Source organism: Melanotaenia boesemani, chromosome 4 (assembly GCF_017639745.1).
Source record: "Melanotaenia boesemani isolate fMelBoe1 chromosome 4, fMelBoe1.pri, whole genome shotgun sequence".
Lineage (NCBI taxonomy): Eukaryota > Metazoa > Chordata > Actinopteri > Atheriniformes > Melanotaeniidae > Melanotaenia > Melanotaenia boesemani.
Genome location: NC_055685.1, coordinates 20,696,973 through 20,719,192, shown reverse-complemented (window position 1 = coordinate 20,719,192; position 22,220 = coordinate 20,696,973). Strand labels below are relative to the sequence as shown.

The 22,220-nt window shown below is 37.6% G+C and overlaps 2 protein-coding genes across 2 annotated transcripts; both read right to left on the bottom strand.

Moving 5' to 3' along the window:
* Window positions 1–1,920: 1,920 nt before the first annotated feature.
* On the bottom strand, window positions 1,921–6,895 carry plrg1 (pleiotropic regulator 1). The gene is made up of 15 exons (XM_041982094.1): window positions 6,738–6,895; window positions 6,434–6,540; window positions 5,704–5,837; window positions 5,439–5,492; window positions 5,242–5,335; window positions 5,026–5,116; window positions 4,822–4,920; window positions 4,608–4,700; window positions 4,295–4,444; window positions 4,048–4,149; window positions 3,614–3,716; window positions 3,374–3,482; window positions 2,877–3,016; window positions 2,584–2,777; window positions 1,921–2,492 (listed from the first exon to the last, which is right to left on the bottom strand). Exons 1-15 carry the CDS (start codon window positions 6,744–6,746, stop codon window positions 2,433–2,435), a joined length of 1,539 nt encoding a protein of 512 aa, XP_041838028.1. The 5' UTR covers window positions 6,747–6,895; the 3' UTR covers window positions 1,921–2,432.
* A 2,483-nt stretch (window positions 6,896–9,378) lies between these two features.
* Window positions 9,379–13,158, bottom strand: fgg (fibrinogen gamma chain). The gene is made up of 9 exons (XM_041982096.1): window positions 13,033–13,158; window positions 12,886–12,933; window positions 12,587–12,773; window positions 12,038–12,122; window positions 11,306–11,436; window positions 10,822–10,955; window positions 10,512–10,696; window positions 10,066–10,343; window positions 9,379–9,907 (listed from the first exon to the last, which is right to left on the bottom strand). Exons 1-9 carry the CDS (start codon window positions 13,093–13,095, stop codon window positions 9,723–9,725), a joined length of 1,296 nt encoding a protein of 431 aa, XP_041838030.1. The 5' UTR covers window positions 13,096–13,158; the 3' UTR covers window positions 9,379–9,722.
* Window positions 13,159–22,220: the final 9,062 nt, after the last annotated feature.

Below are 22,220 nucleotides of genomic sequence, written 5' to 3'. Positions count from 1 at the left end.
TCCCTTGTTGGAAGGAGGTAAATTTGTTATATTCAAAATATGCAAATTTTTAAGTTCAGACAATTTATCTTAATTTCTATTTCTATTAACCCTATTAAAATAAGTTAACAACTTATTAGTATGTGTACATGCAACAAACACAGTCTTTTGTGTTAAAAATATTTATTATTTTAAGCTTTACATACTTACCCCATGAACAATTTCTTAGAGTGTACCTGAAATTTATTTTCTAGTTGATGCACTGAATTAAGGAACTAACTTATTATTATCACAACATTGTCATTATTAAGAAATAGCCCTAGATTCCAGTTTCCTAACATTTACAGAGTTCACATTACTGATTCTGAATAAAAAAAATAGCAAATATTTTTCAACAATCCATAACATTTCTAAGTTTAATGTTTTATATGTTACCTTTGACCTGCTTGTAATAAAACAGAGGTTTGAAATTATTTATAAATCATTGTCTTTTTATTGAAATTCTGTAGAATTTTGCATTCTTTTGAGGAAAACAGATTCTGCAGATTGTTCTGTGAAGTATTTGGCTTCTTGCTTTGTTCAGTTTTATTCTCCAATCACAAGAGGACCACATTACGTATCAGCTGTGTGTGAAATTAATAACAAATCTCAAAATCTTGTCGAGCTTTTCTTTCAGTTTAACATACTGTATTATTTAAAATATCCATGAATCCATCCATTTTCTATAACCGTTTATTCTCCAGTGCAGGGTCACGGTGGGGCTGGACCACCTGCTTTGTAAGAGGCCAAGTACACCCTAGTCACCAGTATAATAATCTGCTATATTAAAAATATTCAGTTGTACAATTGTGTGAAAAAGTTTAATGAATCAGTGATAAATATTCTCAAAAACTTCCACTTAAACTATGATTGAGAACAACTTTACTTGACAAGAAGCCTATATCTATTATTTCTGTGGAGCTGTGATTGGTGTCACGGGACATAATGGTCATCATGCTCCAAACAGGTACTGTAACCAAGCAACAGATGTAACCTGAGCATTGTGACAGAGTGAACATACAGTGTGACTAGACTCTTCCTTTGTCTTGATTTGTTTGTCCATCAACTGTCCAAATCAGAACAAATTATTGAAAATATAAAAACATCACATATTATGCTCTCCTACCAGTGGGAGGATCCAGCTCTTGTGAAAAAGGTGGTTGGAAATAATCACTGGAGGGCTCCTGTGGGTCAGCTTCACTCATCCTCTTGAGAGTAGATGTTAATTGTGAGAGGATTTTTTTTAGGAAAATCTCAGACACAAGATATGTGTGCACATCTAAAGTATTACACAGGTGTAGTAAATGCTGTGTTCTACATGCACAAATGGATGTAGAGCACTTTGAGAGGAGTCTCCAATCACTGGAGATCAAGTTTAACACCAGCCACCTCCTGACAGCTGAGGAAGCTCAAAGGGAAGCGCTTGATTAGCTGGAGCCCACAAAAGCCTGCATGAAGAGGAAGCCTGGCCGAAGCTTTTGCCATGCTGTCTGGTAGACAATACACCACACAGCAATATCACTAATTTTATATAAAGTTATAACTAATTTGAGCTAATCCAAATTATGACAATATTAAGAAATGCTGCCATAAACACTAAGAAATCACACTTGTCTCATCAACAGTCCAGACATTAGAATCAGAACAATAAATCAGAAATTTAACATGACCAAGAATTAATTAAATACAATAATTTTCTATCAATTAGTGTATTAATCATTTAAGATGCACGAAGCTCCGTCCATGCATACAGTGAATGGTTGCACAGACACCAGGGTAACATGTTTACTGGGAGGAGATTAAAGGTGATGGCTGTGAATACTACAAGAACACTATCATTAACAGATATCTTGGTAAGAGCAGAAACTCATCTTTAATATAAAAAAAAAGAAACCAAGTATGTGAAAAATGTGATCTTTATTAAAATGGAGCTAAATAAAATTCACATGAAGAGATAGCAGAGTTGGTTTCCATGTCCGAACAGCTGGCTACTTCGCTGAGTCAATACAAAATCTAATTTCAGTCCTGTTTCACGCCTTGATCCTGAAAGGAATCACATCCACATCTCTCTGAATCTGAAGTGGCTTTTGTTGGCGGATCAGACAAACCAAAGCGATCAGAGCAGTGATCATAAAGAACAAACACTCAGAGGTTCCTGGCAGCCCAAAATGGCAGCGTTATTAGACTGACATTATACAATAAGCTGGTTCACAGAATAAAGCAAACATTTAACCGACTGCTCCTGTCAAAGATGCATTAGACAAGAAACCTGCCTGATGATAACTAGCAACCAAAACATGGGGACACTGACATCACAGGAGCTGGTAGAAATAAAATTCATCACTGATGAGACAAGAAGGAAAACAATTAAAAAAAAAAAAAATAAAAAAAAAAAAAAAGGAGAAGCAACAACTTCAGAATCTTTTCCTTTTGAGGATTTCTGGTTTCCAATTGACTGGGTGGGTTTCTTCGGTCTGCAAGAAAGAAAAAAATAGTTGCCCAGTTACCGTACAACTGCCCCAGAATTTGCATAGAAATCTATTTTGATACATTTGCACAACTTACAGCTGTGTCGTCCTCTTTGTAAACTTTAATGGTCTTGTCAGCCTCTGCGGTGATCAGTCGGCTCTCCGAGTTGTCGAACACGCAGGCGAAGATTCCAGACTCACTGTCCAGAGATCCAGGCTGCACGGCTGCGTGAATCCGCTGGAAGTTGTATCCCGTCCTCCAATCCCACATGTGGATGGTACCATTATCAGCTAGAGGGGGCAAAAAAAGAATGTGTATGATTAACCCTCATTTAAAGAGTAATGTGTTTCTAACCTAAAGCCAGCTGACTGTAAACTGCATGTTATTACCTCCAGACACCAACACACCATCAGAGTTAACAGCCAGAGTGTTGATAATGGCATTATGGCCGGAAAGATTCTGGATGAAGCTGCCATCTGGGAACAGCCATTGTTTGATGTTATCAGCTGATCCAGAGGCAAATGTGTATCTGTAAAACAAGAACAATAGCATGTGAACCACAGAGAATTCCACTTTCGTATCTGTAACATCAGTTATAGCAGCACTGCAGTCCAAGTATTTAGAAGTTAAACTGTTTCCAAGAACTAGAACTCAGATGCACTTTATGAATGAATGTTAATCAATTTTTCCTGAAATCTTTTTCAGGTGTTATTAGATGTGCTTGATGACAGTTGGACTAACTCTTTTTTTAGTGATTTATTTCTTTAAATCAGACCCACAACGTTTGCAGCTTCTGAAGATTTAGGCAGTAATTCAGTTTCCACCAAAAGGTTTATCTTTTAAAATGTATTTGGTGTTACGCTAAACACTGTATCTGTTCACTTACTGTCTGGGGTGCAGCACCAGAGTTCGGACAGACTTCTTGTGGTTTGTCAGAGTCGCTCTGGTTTTTCCAGCAATCAGATCCCACAGCCTGATGGTGGAATCGTGGCTTCCTGCAAAAACACAGGAATTACCAGACAACTCCTAAGTTATTTTGTTAGAGAAAACACTGTCGTATAAAAGGAATTACACACAGCAGTGGAACTGGAGTCATTTAAAAAAAAAAGAAAAAAGAAACATTTACCAGTGATAATTTGAGGCTCTGCTGCTTGGCATCTCACTGTGGCAACTGTGTTGGTGTGACCTGTTAGCGTGTGCACGTTAGCTTTTGTCCTGATATCCCACACCTGTAAGGAAAGGGAGGAAACCCAGTAAGATTTAATTATATCTAACCAACCCACAGACTGATGGAAGAACTCTGCAGTGAAATGAGTTTCATACTTAAGAAGAAACTATCTAAATACAAAACCCCACACGCACAGTCCGTGACTGCAATCTGACAAATATGTCAGTTTTGTATCAACATGACCCCTGATTTAAAACTTTATTCCATTCATTTTACTGCCCTCGGTAAACTTTCCTCCTTGTTGATTTGAATACAAACCAGTGACGGGTCAACCCACTAAGTTTATTTGTTTTAACATCTTAACATTCAACCCCTCCACATTAATAACTTACCCTTGCAGTGGCATCTCTGCTGCATGTCACAAGCACATCAATGGTTGGATGCAGATCCAAATCGTACACAGCACTCAGGTGTCCGTGGTAGTGCCTGATAACCTAAAAGAAATTCATACTGTCAAGGAACTGTGCAAACACCATTACTGGTACTGGTACAGAACAAAGTACTGATCTTTGAATTCATGTTGTTTTTAAAACCGTTCCACTCTTAATAACTTTCTGCTGTCTTATTTAAAAGGCGTACCTTGTTGTACTCCAGATCCCAACATTTGACTTGCTTGTCTTCTCCACAGGAGAAGAGGTAAGGGCTTCGGTTGCTCACTGCCACACCACGCACTGTACTGATGTGTCCAGTCAGAGAGAGTTTGAGTTTCCCACTGGCCAGGTCCCAGATCTATAGAGTCAAACAACCTCCAAGTCATATCACAAACATAACAGAAACTTTCCCAGGTGAGCACCAAAAAGGGGGCTTTGATATTGCTTCTCAACTCATAACAAAATGTATATGACAAGCGGCTGTTAACCTTAAAATAATAATGCTTCAGCCATTGGTGTACCTTTATAGTTCTATCAGCAGAACCTGTGACAAACCACTGATTCCCAGGCTCCACAGCGATTGATCTGACCCAACCAAGATGACCACTGATGACCTGACAGATGACACAAACTACAACTCAATAACATAAAACACACATTCAACAAGCAGGCTTTACTGACTATCACTGTACTGAACACAAACAAAAGATTAACCGTGAAATAATACATATTTACCCGAAACAGTTTCCATGGCGGATGCCACTGAGGTTTAGGCATCGTTGGTGCTCTCCTCATGAGTGCAGAATTTCTGGTGGCACCTCCATCCATGAGCGACTAAAATACATAAACTAGTTATTAGCTTTGTGCTTCTACCACCAGAAACTCAGAAGATAAACAGGGTATTTGATAAAGTAAATGAGGGAATAGACTTCAGCCTACCACTGCAGTTGACTGAGGATGAACCCTCTCTGCCCCTCCTGCGTGACGATGGATGTCGGCAACGCTGGCCGCAGTACGGCCAATGTCCTGCCTAATATTGCCCAACAGAAAAAAACCTTGTTTACTAAAAGATGCCACTCACTTTACCGCAGGCTTTTTATTTAAATTTTTACAATTAAGTAACTTGGCTTTGACAGTGTACATGAAAAAGTTTACCTAGCCTGTGAAGGTGGTAAAGCCAGAGCCAGGGAGTGTACTCCAGCCTCGCTGGGATTCCTGTGCATCTTTGTGTCAGCTGTCAAAGCCAATCCTGTTGAGTGAAAGTTGATGGTATAAAAAATGAACTAATACCAATGCAGTTCACTAAAAAAAAGGTTCAAAATTACAAGTTTGGATAAAGGAATTATATTTACCAGGTCCAGAGGGATACGCATGTGTTCCAGCAATCAGGTATTCTGGGTCATCACCTAAAATACACGATTTGAAAATTAAAATACAAAAATAAATCAATTTATTTAAAAATCAAAACAAATACATAACTATTCTTAATCCCAAGTTTTTTTTGGAAGTGTGAAAGAAGAAGAAGAAGAAGAAAAAAAAAAGAAACCCACACTTCTTTTATCTGTTATCAAATGTCAACATGATCATGGGAACATGTGAGACTGGTTGTCTCCTCACCTGGTTGTGCATAGCTTTGGACATGCAGGGTGCCTGGTTGCTGCGGGACTCTGTCTTTCCCTTCCTTCAGGACGGGCATGTGTAAAACTTGGCTGTATTCTGTTTTCAGTTTAACACCCATCTTCATTTTGTGGCTGTAAATGAGAAAAAAAAAAAAAAAAAAAAAAAAAAAAAAAAAATGGTACAAGCAGTTCATCAGTTTGATTAGAGTACAAGCAGCAGGCAAAATCAAATTTCTTATTACATTCATTAGTCTATTTTTCCTATTTTAGATTTGCAACAAATAATTAGCTAATTTATAAAGAATTTATCCACAAATATGATAATAAATTAATTATTTCAGAGCCTAATAACTATGAAGAGACTGGACAGATGATCACCAATGAGCACAGATTTTTAACTGACAGTGGGATAGAAATGCATAGAAAAATACAAATGTAACAATAATTGGAATGATTTCTATAACAAATATTAACTGTAATTGTAGTTTTCTACTTATAATAACTGATAGAAAACTAAAGCGATTTCCCTGTCTTTCTTCTCTGTGCTAAATCAACCACTCAAATACAGTTTACATGAAAGTTTGAGCTACTTATTGCTCGACTAGTTTTGATCGGTATATATTTACATAAGTAGCCAGATGGGGTAGTAAATTAAAAAATAAAAATAATTATTAAATAAAATAAAATGCAATAAATACCACTGTGTAACCGCAATTTGCCGCATTTACCTTTCATCGTCCAGCGCGATGGCCTTAGCATGGTCTGACACAAACATGTCATGAGTCCTTTTCAGAGATCTAAACACCAGCGTGTGGACCGAATGTTTCTGGACGTCCTGTAGGGGGTTTAAGTTATTTTAAACAAATGTTGTATTAAACCAATAAAATATATGCCATCATCCATGACTTTAACTTATGCTGAACACATTTTAAAAGTAATAAACGTTAACCGTTCCTGTAATTAGCCGGGTCCATCATTGTGTCTTTTCGGTTTGGCGTTTGAGAGGTAGCAAAGATAAACTCAAAGTCTTACCTCAGACATTGTGGGGGATAATATTCTACACCGTGTAAGGTAAAATGTAATATTTTTATACGTAAAATAAAGTAGTCACAGTCGATGTGGATCAACGACGTGAAAACATGATCAACCGTACCAACCGAGCGACTGAAAATGCCCCGGAAGTAAACAAGACCGAAATCCGGTAAAATTGTGTCAGCGCCATCCATATGGCGCCACCTACCGGCCAGGACCACCTATACTTTCTTCATGGAAGCATTTTACCACAGAAGGACATCTCTTAAAGAAACGTCGACCTAAACTACTTTAGATTTTCACCAATAATTCCTTTAATGTTCTGACTAACTTACCAATCAACATTCAGAAAACTGTTATACTTTTTCGCCCTCTTCTGTACCAGCCCATGTTTACTCAATATTGATCAATGTGGTCTACTTCCTTATGGTTTTGGCAAAGTTAACCTTGTTGGTGCCATGTGTTGCCTAATATAATCAAACAATCACAACAGTGGTGGGGCTGATCCAGAACAACCAGGAGAACAATTTGAGGGATAAGGTTGAGCTCATCATAGTGTGGCGTATAAAAACAAAAACCTCATACTGAATGTGGAAAAGACAAAGACAGTGGTGGTAGATTTCAGGAGGAAGCAGCTTGCATATGCACCCATCCCATCCTTATAAATAGACTGTGGAGATGGTTCAGTACTAAGTTTTTGGGGGTCCCTGTGCAAACAACCTGACATTATCTCCACACACCTCCTCACTTTTCTTGTGGCTGAGAAGGGCTCACCTGAACTACAAACATCCTCACCACATCCGCAAGAGACAGAGAGTGTACTGACTAACAACCTCTTGCTCTGGTTTTAGAGCTCGAACACAACAGACAGACTTGATGAGAGTTGTAAAAACAGCAGAGGATAATTGGTGCCACACTGCCATCTGTTGGGGGTAGGCCCAACGTCTACTGAATAAGTCAAACAATATGCTGAAGGACTTTGCTCACCCCTATCATGGACTGTTTACTCTCTTTCCCTTAGACAAGAGATGTCTACGCAACATATCTGCCAGGTTCAGTAAAAGTTTTTATCCAGGCCATCACTGAGTATATACAACCATTGGGTATATATATATATATATATATATATATATATATATATATAGTTGTCAAGTTTTTATGTTTTAATATTCCTGTTATTTATGCAGTTTAAGGTTCTTTTTTAACCGCAAAATGTACATCTATCTATCTATCTATCTATCTATCTATCTATCTATCTATCTATCTATCTATCTATCTATCTATCTATCTATCTATCTATCTATCTATCTATCTATCTATCTATCTATCTATCTATCTATCTATCTACACACAAGCAGAAATCCATCTACCATGAGCTAGGTGGAATTTGGACTCAAGAGGAGAGCAATGATGCATGGGAACAAGTACTGCCAGTACACATTGAAAAGTAAATAAACTGTTTGAATGTGAGTTCAGAATAAACACAGCATCTGTTATGTCCTGTTAAGCCTTTAACACAAAGCATGCTTTTGATATACTGAATGAAATTTAACAACTCATGGTGTGGTTCCAATTGAAATCCAGTTCAATGCAGGTAAAAAGTAAAGTGTAAAATAAATATACTATTTTACATTTGATTAAATAAAATAGACTCAGCCTTAAATTAGCTGTTAAGTGTTTTAATGATGATTATGAAAGGGATAATTCAGAAAATAAATGACAAGAGTCCTATGAAAGCATGGGACAAACAAGTCCCTTTCTCTTTTATCAGTTGTGGTGATAATATATAAAATGCACTTTTAGTTGAGCATTTGAATGTTCTTAAATATTTGATGTTAGGGTGCTAGCAGTAAATCCTTTGGCCTTAGTGGGTTGTGAGGTGGGCAGCTGGTGGATTCTTCATTCCTACAGATGCTATCAGATCTAATTACATTAGTAGCTTGGGTTTTTGGAGGCTGGGTGAAGACCTCAAGCTCTTTGCTATACTCTTAGAGACATTCTTAAGCAGCCCCACTGCTGTCCTGCAGGGGTAGGCTGCAGCTGTAGGGGAGTGTGCTGCTTATGATAGAAGCGTGATTGGTCTACAAAGATATTTAGTTGGGTGGCAAGTTTTTAAATAAGATACACTGGATATAAAATATACAGTTTTTGTCTGAATAAAACATTATGTAATAACAAGATGAGCAGTGTTACCAGCTTTACCTCTAGTAGTTTTAGCATCATGGTTAATCCATAAATATTCTAGTGTTTTTTTATGTTCCAATGGGGCACTTCCAAGTTATTTATTCTGTGGAAACAATAAATATGAATAAAGTCTGCTTACATGCATTACAAATCAAATATCATAAATTTAAATTTGCTTACTGATTTAGTATCTAGCATTTCATTTACTTAAGAAATTCTTTGCTGTAGCTAGACCAATTATTTAATTAAAAATGTTGTTTTTATTAATTTTAAACTATTATCCTCAGGAGGTGTGCTCATGTTTACACGGTTATTATTTATAAGAATTTAACAAATGAACTAAATAACAAATTAAACCTGACAAGGACTCTGTCATGATGCTGCTGATGACATCATGCTGCATTAGCAAAAGATAAGGACAAAATATAAGCATTCAAGATTATTATTTCAGGGATGATACATTTATATCCAGTTTTTTATTTCTGGCCACACAGTGTATTTAGTAAAAAAAAAAAAAGTTTTGCAGGTTTGTTATTAATCCATTAAGAGACCACTTTGGCTCAACAGGCCAGTAGAAATTAGGTCCGGAAACCCCCTTTATCAAGTAATAACACCACATGTTAGAAAGGAAAATACATTTATTTTGTGCTTAAAGAACAGTAAATGGCAAAGGTGTACATTATTATTCTGTTGGGTCAGATTTCCAAAGTATGCCAACATCACAGGTGATAATAGGAGGCTGTTTATTCAGTCTAAAGTGGTTTCAGGACTGTTGATGTCTACTGACAAAAACACGACTATCTAAACTCCAAGCCCAGCAAACTGTTTCACACCGGTCTGCTGTCCACCGCTCTCTGCAATGCGACTGAGGGGTATGATCTTCATGGTGGTCTCTTTCAGGGAGTACCAGCGGTCGTGCCATGTGAGCCAAGTGATGCCATTGTCATACCCAAATTCACCTGCATCCTTTTCTGTGTACCTGCCACCTGGATGAAGATAAAACAGCTTAAAACATTTTACTATTTGGATTCTTAAATGAAGTTTAGTTTTATACTTATGGTTTACTGCAGAATTTTCAATCAAAATGTAACTATAATGCTTTGAGCTGAAGGCTCTGACAGCAGTTTTAGCCAGAGGATCTTACCCTGGTAGTATTTGCCATTCAAATGGGCTGCATGACATCTGTTCATCCACCACCCAGAACCATCCTGTTCAGCACAGTTGCCGTCAAATTTGTCATTGTCCTTGTCGAAAGTGCTGAACTGCATGCCATTGTGTGATGTGAAGTATTTGTCACTGGGGTCGTCTCCCAAGGCAACACCATCGAAAGCATCGCCTGCATTACCACCATAGTAGTAGCCATAGGTCAGGCGGTACATGTCGATCTCTGGCCCAAGTCTGAACATATTGTAGTCAGCATGTCTGAAGAAAGAGGGTCATAGAAAAGATGATTTTAGTTTTTTTTTTTTTTTTAACCAGAGCTGACTCATCTTTTTACTCTACAAACTTAGGGGTCATGTTTACTTTGTCACTATGCCCCTCTGATCTCCCTTACATAATCTGTTATTGTGTGATTGTGTGCATATGTACTTTTTGTTGCCCTCCCAGTCAACGAGCTCTATCCTCAGTATCGTTGGGATGTTTGAGCTAGTGGTCAGCTGATGGATCTTCTCATTGCCAAGCCAGAACTCTGTGGTGTCGTCAGGCGAGAGATAACCAAAGCCCTCCTTGTACTGGATCCAGTCCTTTTTGAAGTCCACACTACCATCACGTCTCTGTGGATGTAAAAAAAAAGTCAAGTTTATTTTAGCATTTTTTTCAGTATTTAGATTTGTATACAACTGCTATCAATAGATAATTTTCTTTTTCCTTTTGACTTTGTGCTATGAGTGATGCATACCCTTTGTATTACAGTGAATCCGCGACCAGAACTGTCAATCTCACAATAGACCAAGAATTGCTCTTTATCTTTTGCAGGCTTCACATAGTAAAGACCACTTGTGGTGCCACCTTTATTGGCAATATCCTGGCAGTCTGATGAGAAGTAAAGAAAGAAAGAAAGAAAGAAAGAAAGAAAGAAAGAAAGAAGGTTGGGTAAAAAACAACAAAAAAACCAAAACAGCCTCATTCACAGTTGCTGTTCATGATAAATTACAACATATTTATTTCTAAATTCAGTGTGAATTATTGTTGTGTAATAATGCCATGAAGTAAAATGTTAACTCATCAACTCTAAAATAAATGTTTGCTTTGATGCTGTGTATTGATTTTACTCTAACTAAACAATGAACTAGAACAGACGTTCAGATGAAGATTGAGAAACGTCTTGCGAAATAGGAATGACCTGCGGATCACAGTGTGTCTGTTTTTTCTTCTTTTTTTACCTGTTCCTGTGGTGGTTTGGATCTCAACTGTGTCTTTGCAGGGTTCGCTGCATTTCTGCTGCAGCTGAATGGATAGCTGTTTCAAGTCTGCCATTCTTCTTTCATTGGAAGAGATTAAATTCTGAAGTTCGCTGGAAGAAGTTTAACAAATATGAGTTGCATGAACTATATTAATTTTTGAATAAGTTTTATACATAGATATTACAGATTTGGATAATGTAAAATAATGACATTAAAATATGTTTGCAAACTCGATAAAAGAAAAGACAAAGAAACTGCTATGAAAAGAAAAGGGTAAGAGGACAATGAATCAAATTTGAAAAAAAGTCTATGTGTTTAAAGAGGAGAGATCTGTTGCAGCTGTGTGGGTACTGTTGATGGACATTGACACAAAGGCCAGTGCAACTGAGGTTCAATGTTAAGGTTCAACTTCATTAAAAAATAAATAATTAAAGTGTCCCTGTGCTTCCTTTAGACAGTTAGCTTAGACATAATTATATAACTAAACAAGTTATGTACAAATGGAAGATGCAATTAGCTACGCATTGCATGTTTACAGATGTTTACAGAGCTATTCAGATGATAAAAAAACATCTGTTAAATAAGCTATAAGTTAAATGTCCATGAACAAAAAGTAGCTTCCTCTGTAAAAAGAGATAAGAAGGTTCCAGTCGTAGTTAAAATCACATCATTGCACTTAAGGCCAGGTGTCATCAGCTAATGGTAACTCACAATATTTGCTGTTCCTGTCCAATGATGGTCTTTTCAAAGCGAAGTACGTCATCCAGCATGCTTGAGGTTCTTTTGAATTGTGGGTCTGAAATGAAAAGTTATTGAATAATAAATAAAGAAAGAAAGAAATTAATTCAGACCTAAAAATTTTATGCAGTATACATTAAAACAAACAAATACAACAAAAGCATCCACAAAGAACCAGTATACAACTGTAACATCCAATTGTTTTGTCTTATTTATTTACTTTCACATTTATTGTGTGCAAACTCTTTGAGACAGGGTCATTCTGAAGAGAGCACACATGTTAATTTTCGATTCCTTTAGACAAGGGATCTTCAACTTCGGTCCTAGTGAGCTACTGTTTTGCAGGCCTTAGATGTTTTACTGCAACACATTTGATTAAAATCAGTGGGTCATTAAGAAGCTTGTGTGGAACATTTTATCTGAGTTAGGTGTGTTGTAGTAGAGAAACTTCTATAGGGCAGTAGCTCTTGAGAACTGGAGTTGGAGATCCCTGCTTTTGACAAACTAAACTAAATGTATTACCGGGCTGGGAACTCTTCAGAGCCGATGTAGCTGAATCTTTCATGTACACAATTGTTTCGTCTGCCCCTTGAGTCAAATTGGCAATTGTCTCCAGTTGTCTTTGCATATCAGTCAAATCATCATTCACTCCTGGTAAATACTTCAGCAGGTAATCAGCAACTCCACATGTAGTAGGGCAGTACTGTCCCTTTATATAGACAACACATAAAGAATTAGTGAAACATCAGTACGGTCATGTTCATAAACAATATTCAGACTGCAGACATTCAAAACTGAAATGTCATAAATTTTAAACTTACAAAGCCATCATTTGTGGTGCATGTTGCAAGATTATCTCCTCTGATTTGCTATGCAAAAAAGAAGACAGTTTAGTTTTTTTTACACATAAGTAATCTATGTCAGCAGAAAAAATAAGAAAATGAAACAATTTAAGCTCATTAACTTACAGCTGATGAGAAGGAGAAAAGTAACAAAATCCCTCCTGCTATAGGAAGAAGTGATGGAGCCATGTTGCTTTGGCCAGCGGCTGCAGTTGTGGCTTCTTGGAGAATGAAGAGTGGGTTGACTCTGTGGAATATTTATCTGAACAAGGTCCTGAGTCCAGTCTTTGATAAGGGGTTCATAGGCAAACATTCCACTCACTTTGCTGTGACAAACCTGTGACTCAAATGTCCAACAGTAGCTACTTCCCAGATGTGACGCTCTGTAACTGACAGCTGGAACTCAGCTATTAGAACACAGTATTATTACAATCTATATTTGACCAAAAATGACTCAGCTTTTGCATCAATGACCTTAAACTGGGTTTGGACTACTAGTCAAACTGAGACTGTTGTAGTACCCCCCCCCCAAAAAAAAAAAAAATCAAAGGTAAATCACAATGTGAGTCATTCCTCAGAGAATTTCATAGGTTTTGTAGAAGTAACTATTAGTGTGTCATCAATAAAGACTTCCTGGTAAATATTGCATTAATACCTTCAGGGAACAAGGATGTGGAAATCTGCAATAGACTGGCAACATGTTCAGGGTGAACCGTACTTCTCACCTGCTAATTGCTTGGAATAAGGTATAAGTGGTATAGAAAATGAATGAATGAAAAAATGAATAAATAAATGAATGAATGATGTGGAAATGAGAAAAATTCATTTTTGATGGTGAACAGTTACACAACATTATTTTACCAAATAATACAAATTATATACAAACACTCAACTAATCTTCACTTTATTTCAATACATTAGACAGGATGATAAACATTTGCCATTAACTTCTGCTGTATGTTGATAAAAGTTCCATTTGCTCTTTTTGTGCATGTCATTTTTGTAAAGGGAATATCAATAATCACCATCAATACATGTTTTGTTTGTGATAGGAGGCTGCATGGAAAACATGCTGTTTGTTGTGTTTTACACTATTTATAGCTGTGGCAGACTGTGATAAAAAAAACAGAAAACGTGCAAATAGACATGATCTGAAAAATAGAAGCAGATTTATTAGTGATATTTTATCAAGCTCATAGTTTAAAGTAATTGTTCTGAAACTTTTTGAGCCACGGCCCCAGAAATAACATACCCTGGTGTTCGCGACCCCCCTTCGTGCAATGATTTAGTGACATGTGATGTATCAGATGGGTCATTTTGTAGCCATCCTCAAAATACAAGGCTGGAAAAATGTCAGAATCTTTATGAATAAGGAAGATAAAGTGGTTTATGTTTGTTTCACAGCTGTGACAAGGCACCTATAGGGTTAAAATCAGCTTCTCTCACGGCGATAACGTCAATTTAATGTTATGACATTAATGTTAATATGTTATATAAGTATTAAAATATAATGTTAACATGCCACTTGTACCAACTTGTTGTTTATGTGTTAATGTATTAAAAATATAAAGATGCTAAAGATTTATCTCTTCAATAAAGGTTTAATTTTGACAGCTCTGGTAAAAAAATTTGATAAATTATTTGATAAATGTAGGCTATATACTTTTTTTAATTATCTGGCAACCCCCCTGAAATAATTTGTGACCCCCAGTTTAAGAACCACTAGTTTAAGCGTTGGCTGCACTGGTGGATTAAACCACTAGTGGGAGTGGAACCCCAACAAACCAAACAAGCACTAATAAGCAACCACTAAACACCTATAAATTCAAAACTATTCCAGCACATCAGAGCAGTGAACTTAATAAATATGTTTTTGGTGAGAGGGAGCACAGAGACTGACATCACTCATGAGGGACTGGAATCACATTCTCTGTAAGGTCTGAGAAGGTGTTCCTATACAGATACACCTGACACAACAACCGAGTGGTGGGGGGGGGGCGTGGCTAATTTGATGGAAGTGCAAAAAGAATGAAAAAAAAATTATTCACTGCTTGAGCTGCTTTTGTATGAACATAGCAGTTCAAACTGTTTGAAATAAGTGACCATGACCAAGTAACAGTATTCAGTCAAAAGAATTAATGATGGTTTTTATTCCTCCAATCTGCAGGAAATTTTTGCTTTTTTTTTTTTTTTGCAAACAAAAAGAAATCTAAGCTACTGGCTTAATTTGTAAGCAGCACTTGCGCAGCTGAGTTATTGTTGACTGAACTTGACTCAAACACTTTGACAAAACATAGTTCAACCAAAGACAGCAGGCATAGAAACCTTCCCAGTATCAGCCTTGAAAACACAGCTCAGACCTGATTAATGACCTTTTTTTTGCCATTCTTACTCATGCCAGTGTTTACGAAGAATTCTTAAACATGCACACTTACAACAAAGAACATGATACCTTGTATGTACTGTAATTTGTGATTATACAGTGGATTTAACTGGTATCTTTAAGTGTTTTCACACCTCCTTTAATCTGGATAAAAATTAGTTTCCCTTAATCCATCATTGTGATCTCATTTGGTATGTAAAATTAATTAACATTCAGCAGTGCATGAATATTAAAACATGTGAGCCATAACCACATATTTTAATTCTGATCTTAACTGTATTTCCAACACCTTAGCCATTTGTGAGTGAGCGCAACGTACAAAAATAAAAGGGCTGTTAAAATGTTGTGTTGGGTGGGTCTTAAAGCAGCGCTAACACAGGCTAATGCATCACTCATGCATCTTTTGCATCTCCGCTTTGGACTCTCTCCAGCAAGTAAATGTCAGTCTGATGTTGACTCTTGTCTTATCTTTTGCTGTCACTTTTACTTTTTCTTGCTTCCTCTGATGATGTTGGGTATCTTTGTTGAAGGAGAGAGTGTGCCAGCTGGCGTGTGACGCGGTGCTGTAAGGTGAAACATGGCTGTCGCATTATGCTCTGGGCTGCAACATGCAGCAGTGAAGTGCACTTCCTTAGCCCAACGACACTAGAGGGCAATGACAATCCCAGCAATGGACATATTGAATGTCATTGTACCATTAAATGGAGTCAGAGGCACAGAAGTTGAAAACTTATTGCATTAATCCTGTGGCTTCTTGTATAAAAGTTAACTTCCAACCTTTGTTCACCTCATGAGCGACCAAATTGTTGCTACATGTTGTGATGTAGTAAAACAATGTAGGTGAAGAACATGTAGCAACAAACTGCAACTGAAGCAAGACCATAGCTGGATGTTGAACTTATGCATTGCTGCATTAGCTGTCTCCATAGTAACACTTAAATTGCACCAACATTTTTTAAAATGTTGAGAAGAAGTATTAATATTCAGCTTTAGGCTGTCTAAAAATTAGTTCATTTTTTAAACTTTTCACAGCAGTAGATATTATGACCTGTGGTGACAAAACTTTGCATACTATTGTACAAATCATGTAAAGTTATGTATTCTTTACAGAACAGTGAAGGCTCAAACGAGGGGCTGTTTGAGACATTATTCAGAATTACCCTCTCACAGACATGTGAAATTTAAGTCATTATACGTTATACACACAGAGACAACACCCAACCCCTGCCACTGACCATCAATGTTGCTGCTGTGGAGAGAGTGAGAAGCACCAAATTCCTGGGGGTGCACATCAGTGAAGGCTTCTGGACGACCAGCACTGTATGACTTGTTGGTAGCCAGGAGCAGGTGTTGGGTGTTGTCTCTCTGGAAGTTGACAACAATCCAAGCGGCAACCTCCCCCTGTAAATTGTGAAGTCTATGCGGAAGTGCAAAAACATTGCAGTTCACACCTCATCCACTAGGGGCTGGCTCCAAAACAGAACAAATCCCCATAGACTAACTTCACAGCAGAAATAAACATGTTTAAAGCCTGGTACAAAAATCCATTTTAGGATTAAAAGGTCAAGTTTACCTTCATGACAACTGTGAAGGGGGTGATTTTTTTCTAACTCATCCGTTTGGATGTTATTTAATCTTGAAATTCGGCTGTCCCTGTCTCAGCTCGACCTCATTGCCCATTTTTGGATTTTCCGAGACAAACGATGCTACCAAGATGGCGACGGTGAGAATGCCCAAGGAGCTTCACTTTTGCTCTTCAGAAACCTATGGGTAACGTCACGGAGGCTTCATCCATCTTTTATATACAGTTTATGCAACAATCTCCTTGGTCTTGCTGATGTTCAGCAGGAGGTTGTTGTCTTTGCACCACTTGGTCAGAAGTTCGACTTCTTTCCTGTAATGAGTCTTGTCACCCTTTCAGTATAGTATATAAGAGCATTTCAATATAGTGTATGAAAATAAATTTCAGTATAGTATATAAGATGCTGTTTCACTGTAGTGTATAAGAGGTTTTAGGATAATGTGTGAATGACTTAAATTTCATCTGTCTGTGAGAGGGTAATTCTGAATAATGTCTCAAACGGCCCCGCATACCAAACTTTGCTTTTCTCGGACATGTTCAGGAGCATTTATTGCTGCTGCTCTTGTAGGATTTAGTCTCAGTCTTTTCTTTTTAATTATCCCACATACATGATAAATTCTTTGTCTGTGGTGGATTTTGCTGCTGCAGTGTTGCTAAACATAAGACCTTTAACTTAAGAGAATTTTAGAAATTACAACTTCTGACTCACAAAATTATGCAGTCTTTTGTTTGTTCTTGCTTTGACAAGTACAAATCAGATATGAGTCGGTCCTCCCTCCATCTTCTCCAGTTGATTCAAAACACTGCAGCTAGACTCATTACTTAAAAAAATAAATAGATAAAAAAGGATGAGCACATCACTCCTATATGGATTTTTAAAATCCAACTTATCAACTTTAAAATCTGACCCCTGCTCATTATTCCCAGTTCACAGTTTGTGACAAAGGGAGAGTAGACTTTTTCCATTATGGAAGTCTTTGCACACTGAATTTATGCACATATGTCTCTACCTAGCCAAAAAATTAAAACAATTAGGCAAAACATTAATTCCCCACAGTCAAACAAGAAAATTAGTCTGTGTCTAAAACCCGAAAATAATTCTGATGTCATGTCGCAATTTAAAATGGTGAATTTAAAAGTCCTACAAGGAACAGTTTGGCATTTGAAATCAACAACATGCACTCTGGACATGATACCATCCGACTTTTTAAAAACAGTTTTTACCTCAGTAGAAAGTGATCTCCTACTGATAGTTAACAGCTCACTGGCATCAGGCATTTTTCCCAAGTCACTAAAGATAGCTGCTATTAAGCCACTCCTAAAGAAAAGGACTCTAGATGCCTCTATAATGAACAACTATAGACCTGTCTCCAACCTTTCTTTTATTCCAAGATTATTGAAAAAGTTGTATTTCACCAGCTTAGTGACTTTTTAAATGAAAGTGGAAATCTTGATAAATTTCAGTCCGGCTTCCGACCTCATCACAGCACTGAAACAGCTCTGGTCAAAGTGTTAAATGACATTAGGTTGAATACTGATTCTGGTCAAGTATCAGTCCTGGTTCTGTTGGATCTCAGTGCTGCATTTGATACTGTAGATCACAGAATCCTGTTGCACAGGCTGGAAAACTGGGTTGGACTTTCTGGAGCGGTCCTTAACTGGTTCAGGTCCTATTTAGAAGGCCGGAGTTATTTTGTTACGATCGGCAGCTATGAATCCGAACGAGTGGCCATGACTTGTGGAGTCCCCCAGGGGTCAGTCCTTGGACCTCTTCTGTTCAACTTGTACATGCTCCGTTTGGGTAAAATATTACAGAACTATAGCATTAGTTATCAAAGTTATGCAGATGATACACAACTTTATGTGTCTCTGTCACCAGATGACTGCAGTCCAATAGACTTAATGTGTCAGTGTCTGGAGCAAATAAACACCTGGATGAAGGAGAGTTTTCTACAATTAAATGAAGACAAAACTGAGATTATTCTGTTTGGTAGCAAAGAGAAGAGGGTCAGCATTGGTAAACACCTGGAGACTCGGGCTCTTAAAATCACCAACCAAGTTCGTAACCTGGGAGTGTTGATAGACTCAGATCTGACTTTCAGCAGCCACATCAAAGCTGTCACTAACACAGCTTTTTACCAGCTCAGAAACATCAACAGAATTAAAAGTTTAGTTTCCCAGAAAGACTAGGAGAAACTCATCCATGCATTCATCTCCAGTAGACTGGATTACTGTAATGGTCTTTTAACAGGACTTCCTAAAACGAGCATTAAACATCTGCAGCTCATCCAGAACGCTGCTGCTAGAGTTTTAACCAGGACTAAGAGATCTGAACACATCACACCAGTTTTGAAATCTTTACACTGGCTTCCTGTCAGTCACAGAATAGATTTTAAAACCCTTCTGCTTGTTTACAAATCCCAGAATGGTTTAGGCCCAGAATACATCTGTGACATGTTCAGAGAATATAAACCTAGCAGAGCTCTTAGATCCAAAGACTCTGGTCAACTAGTCCAGACCAGAGTCCAGACTGAACATGGAGAAGCAGCATTTAGCTGTTATGCTGCAAACAAATGGAACAAACTGCCAGTGAAGATTAAACTTTTCCCAAATGTAGACATTTTTAAATCCAGGTTAAAAACATTTCTTTTCTCATGCGCCTATGCATGAAATCTGCATATTAACTTTTTAACTTATCTTGCTTTTAATCATTTTAATATAATTTATTATTTTATTGTGATTATGTGTTGATGTCTTTTACTATTCTAAATATCTGTAATGTCTTTGTTTTATGTAAAGCACTTTGAATTGTCCTGTACATGAAATGTGCTATACAAATAAACTGCCTTGCCTTGCCTTACCTTCAGTTCTTTATTTAGAGCTTTAATCTCTGAGAAAGAGTTCAACACAACAAATAGATTTAAGAAATATTTTATTACATTTTTATTATTATCATCCAGCCAACCAAATTCATCTTACCACTTCTTGAAGATTCTCCTTCCAGTCTGTACAGTACAATTATGTGTATTTTTTTTTAAAAATGTGACTGTTGAAAAAGGGTTACTCAGTCATTATTCTGTCAGGTGCCCCTGGTTAAACACACCTCTTTTTATTACATCAATTCTAACAGTGATACATGTGGTAAACGAAAGCTTAGTAATGGTTCATCAGTGCACTTCTTGTTGACATTAGATGATCAATCTTATGTGACCTGGTTTTATTATGAGGAAAAAAACAGGCCCAGGATAGATATGAAGCCTTGCTGACCTGAAATTGAACTCCCAGGCCCACAAACTTAACAGAACTGAACTTTTGCTGAACTGGCCTCTATGTGAGAAAACACCAGATGGAAAGCGTCTCTTTCTTCTCTCGCTGTTATCAAGTTTGTTTGGACACTACATCCAGATGTCATTGCTGTATTAAGCTACTGATACTAACATTCAACCTATTGTAATATATGAGGAAAGCAACAAGTAAAAAAAAAGGAAAAAAGAAGAACAACTTTATTAATCTTTGCAAGAATGGCAGTTAAAATTCCCAGCTCTTTACTTCACAAATCAGAATATGATGCTAAATCACTGCATTTCCTGGGAATATTTTAGCCCTGCGGAAATATTATTAATCCATTAGCAACTCAAGTCTGAAGACTGAAAAACAAGGTCCCTATAGTTCATAGGCTGTCTGACCAGGAATTAAACATAAGGAGCCTTGCAAAGGTCCCCCATCAGCCTCAGCTCAAGTCTGGAGGTTTTTGGCTGTGGTATAAATCTTCCTGGACACAGGGCAAAGGTTTGTTCAAATGCTCTGCCAGGGTTCAGCTTGCGGCCACAGACGGTAAGTCGACTCAGCTGAACATGGTGTGATCTGCTCTAAAACATGCCAAAAGATTGACACTTTGTTGTCCACACATCTTATACATTGCGTTATCATAAGTGAAACAGTCTGCAAAAAGAATCTTTAGTGTTTATTATTATTATTATTATTATTATTATTATTATTATTATAGTAATTGTTCTTTTATCAGCTATTGCTTTTCAAGGAATAGTGTAAAGCTTACTGTACATGCTGAGTATTGTTATTATCACTACTGTTATTACTATTATTGTTTGATTTTAAGTTAATGTTATGCCAAGTGGTTATTTTTAGTAATGAATGTAACTTTAGTATAATGACTATGAAAATTGTTGTAATTTACTGAGTTAGGGTTAGATAAGCTTATATTTCCTCACCGTCCTTTTGAACATTTTGCTGTGTTGACTTCTTTTCTTGGGTTTAATCTTTTTCCTTTTGTAGTTTTGCCATTATGTCAAAATAAACTTTCTGGGAAAAAAAACTAACAAAAGGTGATGTACCAAATCACCTAAATGAAGTTTCTGAAGAGAGCTATAAAGGAAAAAAAAAGATTGAATAAACAGCAGAAAGCCAGAGAAGACCTACAATGTAAGCTGAGCTTCTGTTTTAACCTAGTTCAGCCAGTATACACTGACACTTCATCTCTGTCATGCAGTACTAATACTTTATCTGCTGTCCTGCCATCTCTGACTCTGTCATACAACTATTATCTGTTTTCTTTGTTTCATTCAGGCATAAGACATCTAGCTTTTGCTGTTTTTTTAGATGCTTTTTTTCTCCACTTAACTAATCTTAGGTTAGCGTGTGTCATGCCTGCTCCCTCCTCTCGGGTGCGCTCCGCATCTCCGGAGTACTGATCACTGGTTTCTATACTACAATTCCCAGAAACCTTCTGCTTCAGACATACTGGACACACCTGCTTCCCATCACAATTTGCTTCAACATCGGTTGAGAGTCTTTCCACGGCAGTAGAGCCTTCCATTCCGAGGGTCTATCAGGACCTGGCAGCTGTGTTCAGCAAGACCAGAGCCACGCAATTACCACCGCATCGCTCGTGGGATTGTGCCATCGACCTCCTGCCCAGCACATCTCCCCCTCGGAGTCAGATCTACCCTCTCACCCAGACGAAACAGAGGGCCATGGAAACTTATGTGGAGGAGGGTCTTAAACAGAGGTTCATGCGCCCGTCCTCCTCACCTGCTGCTGCGGGATTCTTCTTCATTGATAAAAAAGATGGTGGTCTCCGTCCGTGCATAGACTATCGGGGACTGAATGAAATTATGCTGAAGTACCGCTATCCCCTCCTTCTAGTACCTAGTACTCTGGATCAGCTCCGGGGTGCCACCGTCTTCACTAAGTTGGGCCTGCGCAGTGCCTATAACCTTGTGCGCATCAGAGAGGGGGATGAATGGAAGACCGCCTTCAGCACCCACGCAGGCCACTTTGAGTACTGCGTCATGCCATACGGGCTGGCTAATGCTCCCTCTGTGTTCCAGA

Bases quoted from the DNA above. Each gene is read 5' to 3' on its own strand.
- plrg1 (XM_041982094.1), bottom strand. The intron at 3,717-4,047 runs GTAAGTTATTAA...CTTTCCTTACAG, and splicing joins GCAGAGATGCCACTGCAAGG to GTGTGGGATATCAGGACAAA. The intron at 2,493-2,583 runs GTAAGTTGTGCA...TCTTTCTTGCAG, and splicing joins ACAAAGAGGACGACACAGCT to ACCGAAGAAACCCACCCAGT.
- fgg (XM_041982096.1), bottom strand. From the start codon at position 13,095: ATGGCTCCATCACTTCTTCCTATAGCAGGAGGGATTTTGTTACTTTTC. The intron at 10,344-10,511 runs GTACATATGCAC...CTCTTTCTTCAG, and splicing joins GACTGGGAGGGCAACAAAAA to ACATGCTGACTACAATATGT. The intron at 9,908-10,065 runs GTAAGATCCTCT...ATCTTCATCCAG, and splicing joins GAATGGCAAATACTACCAGG to GTGGCAGGTACACAGAAAAG.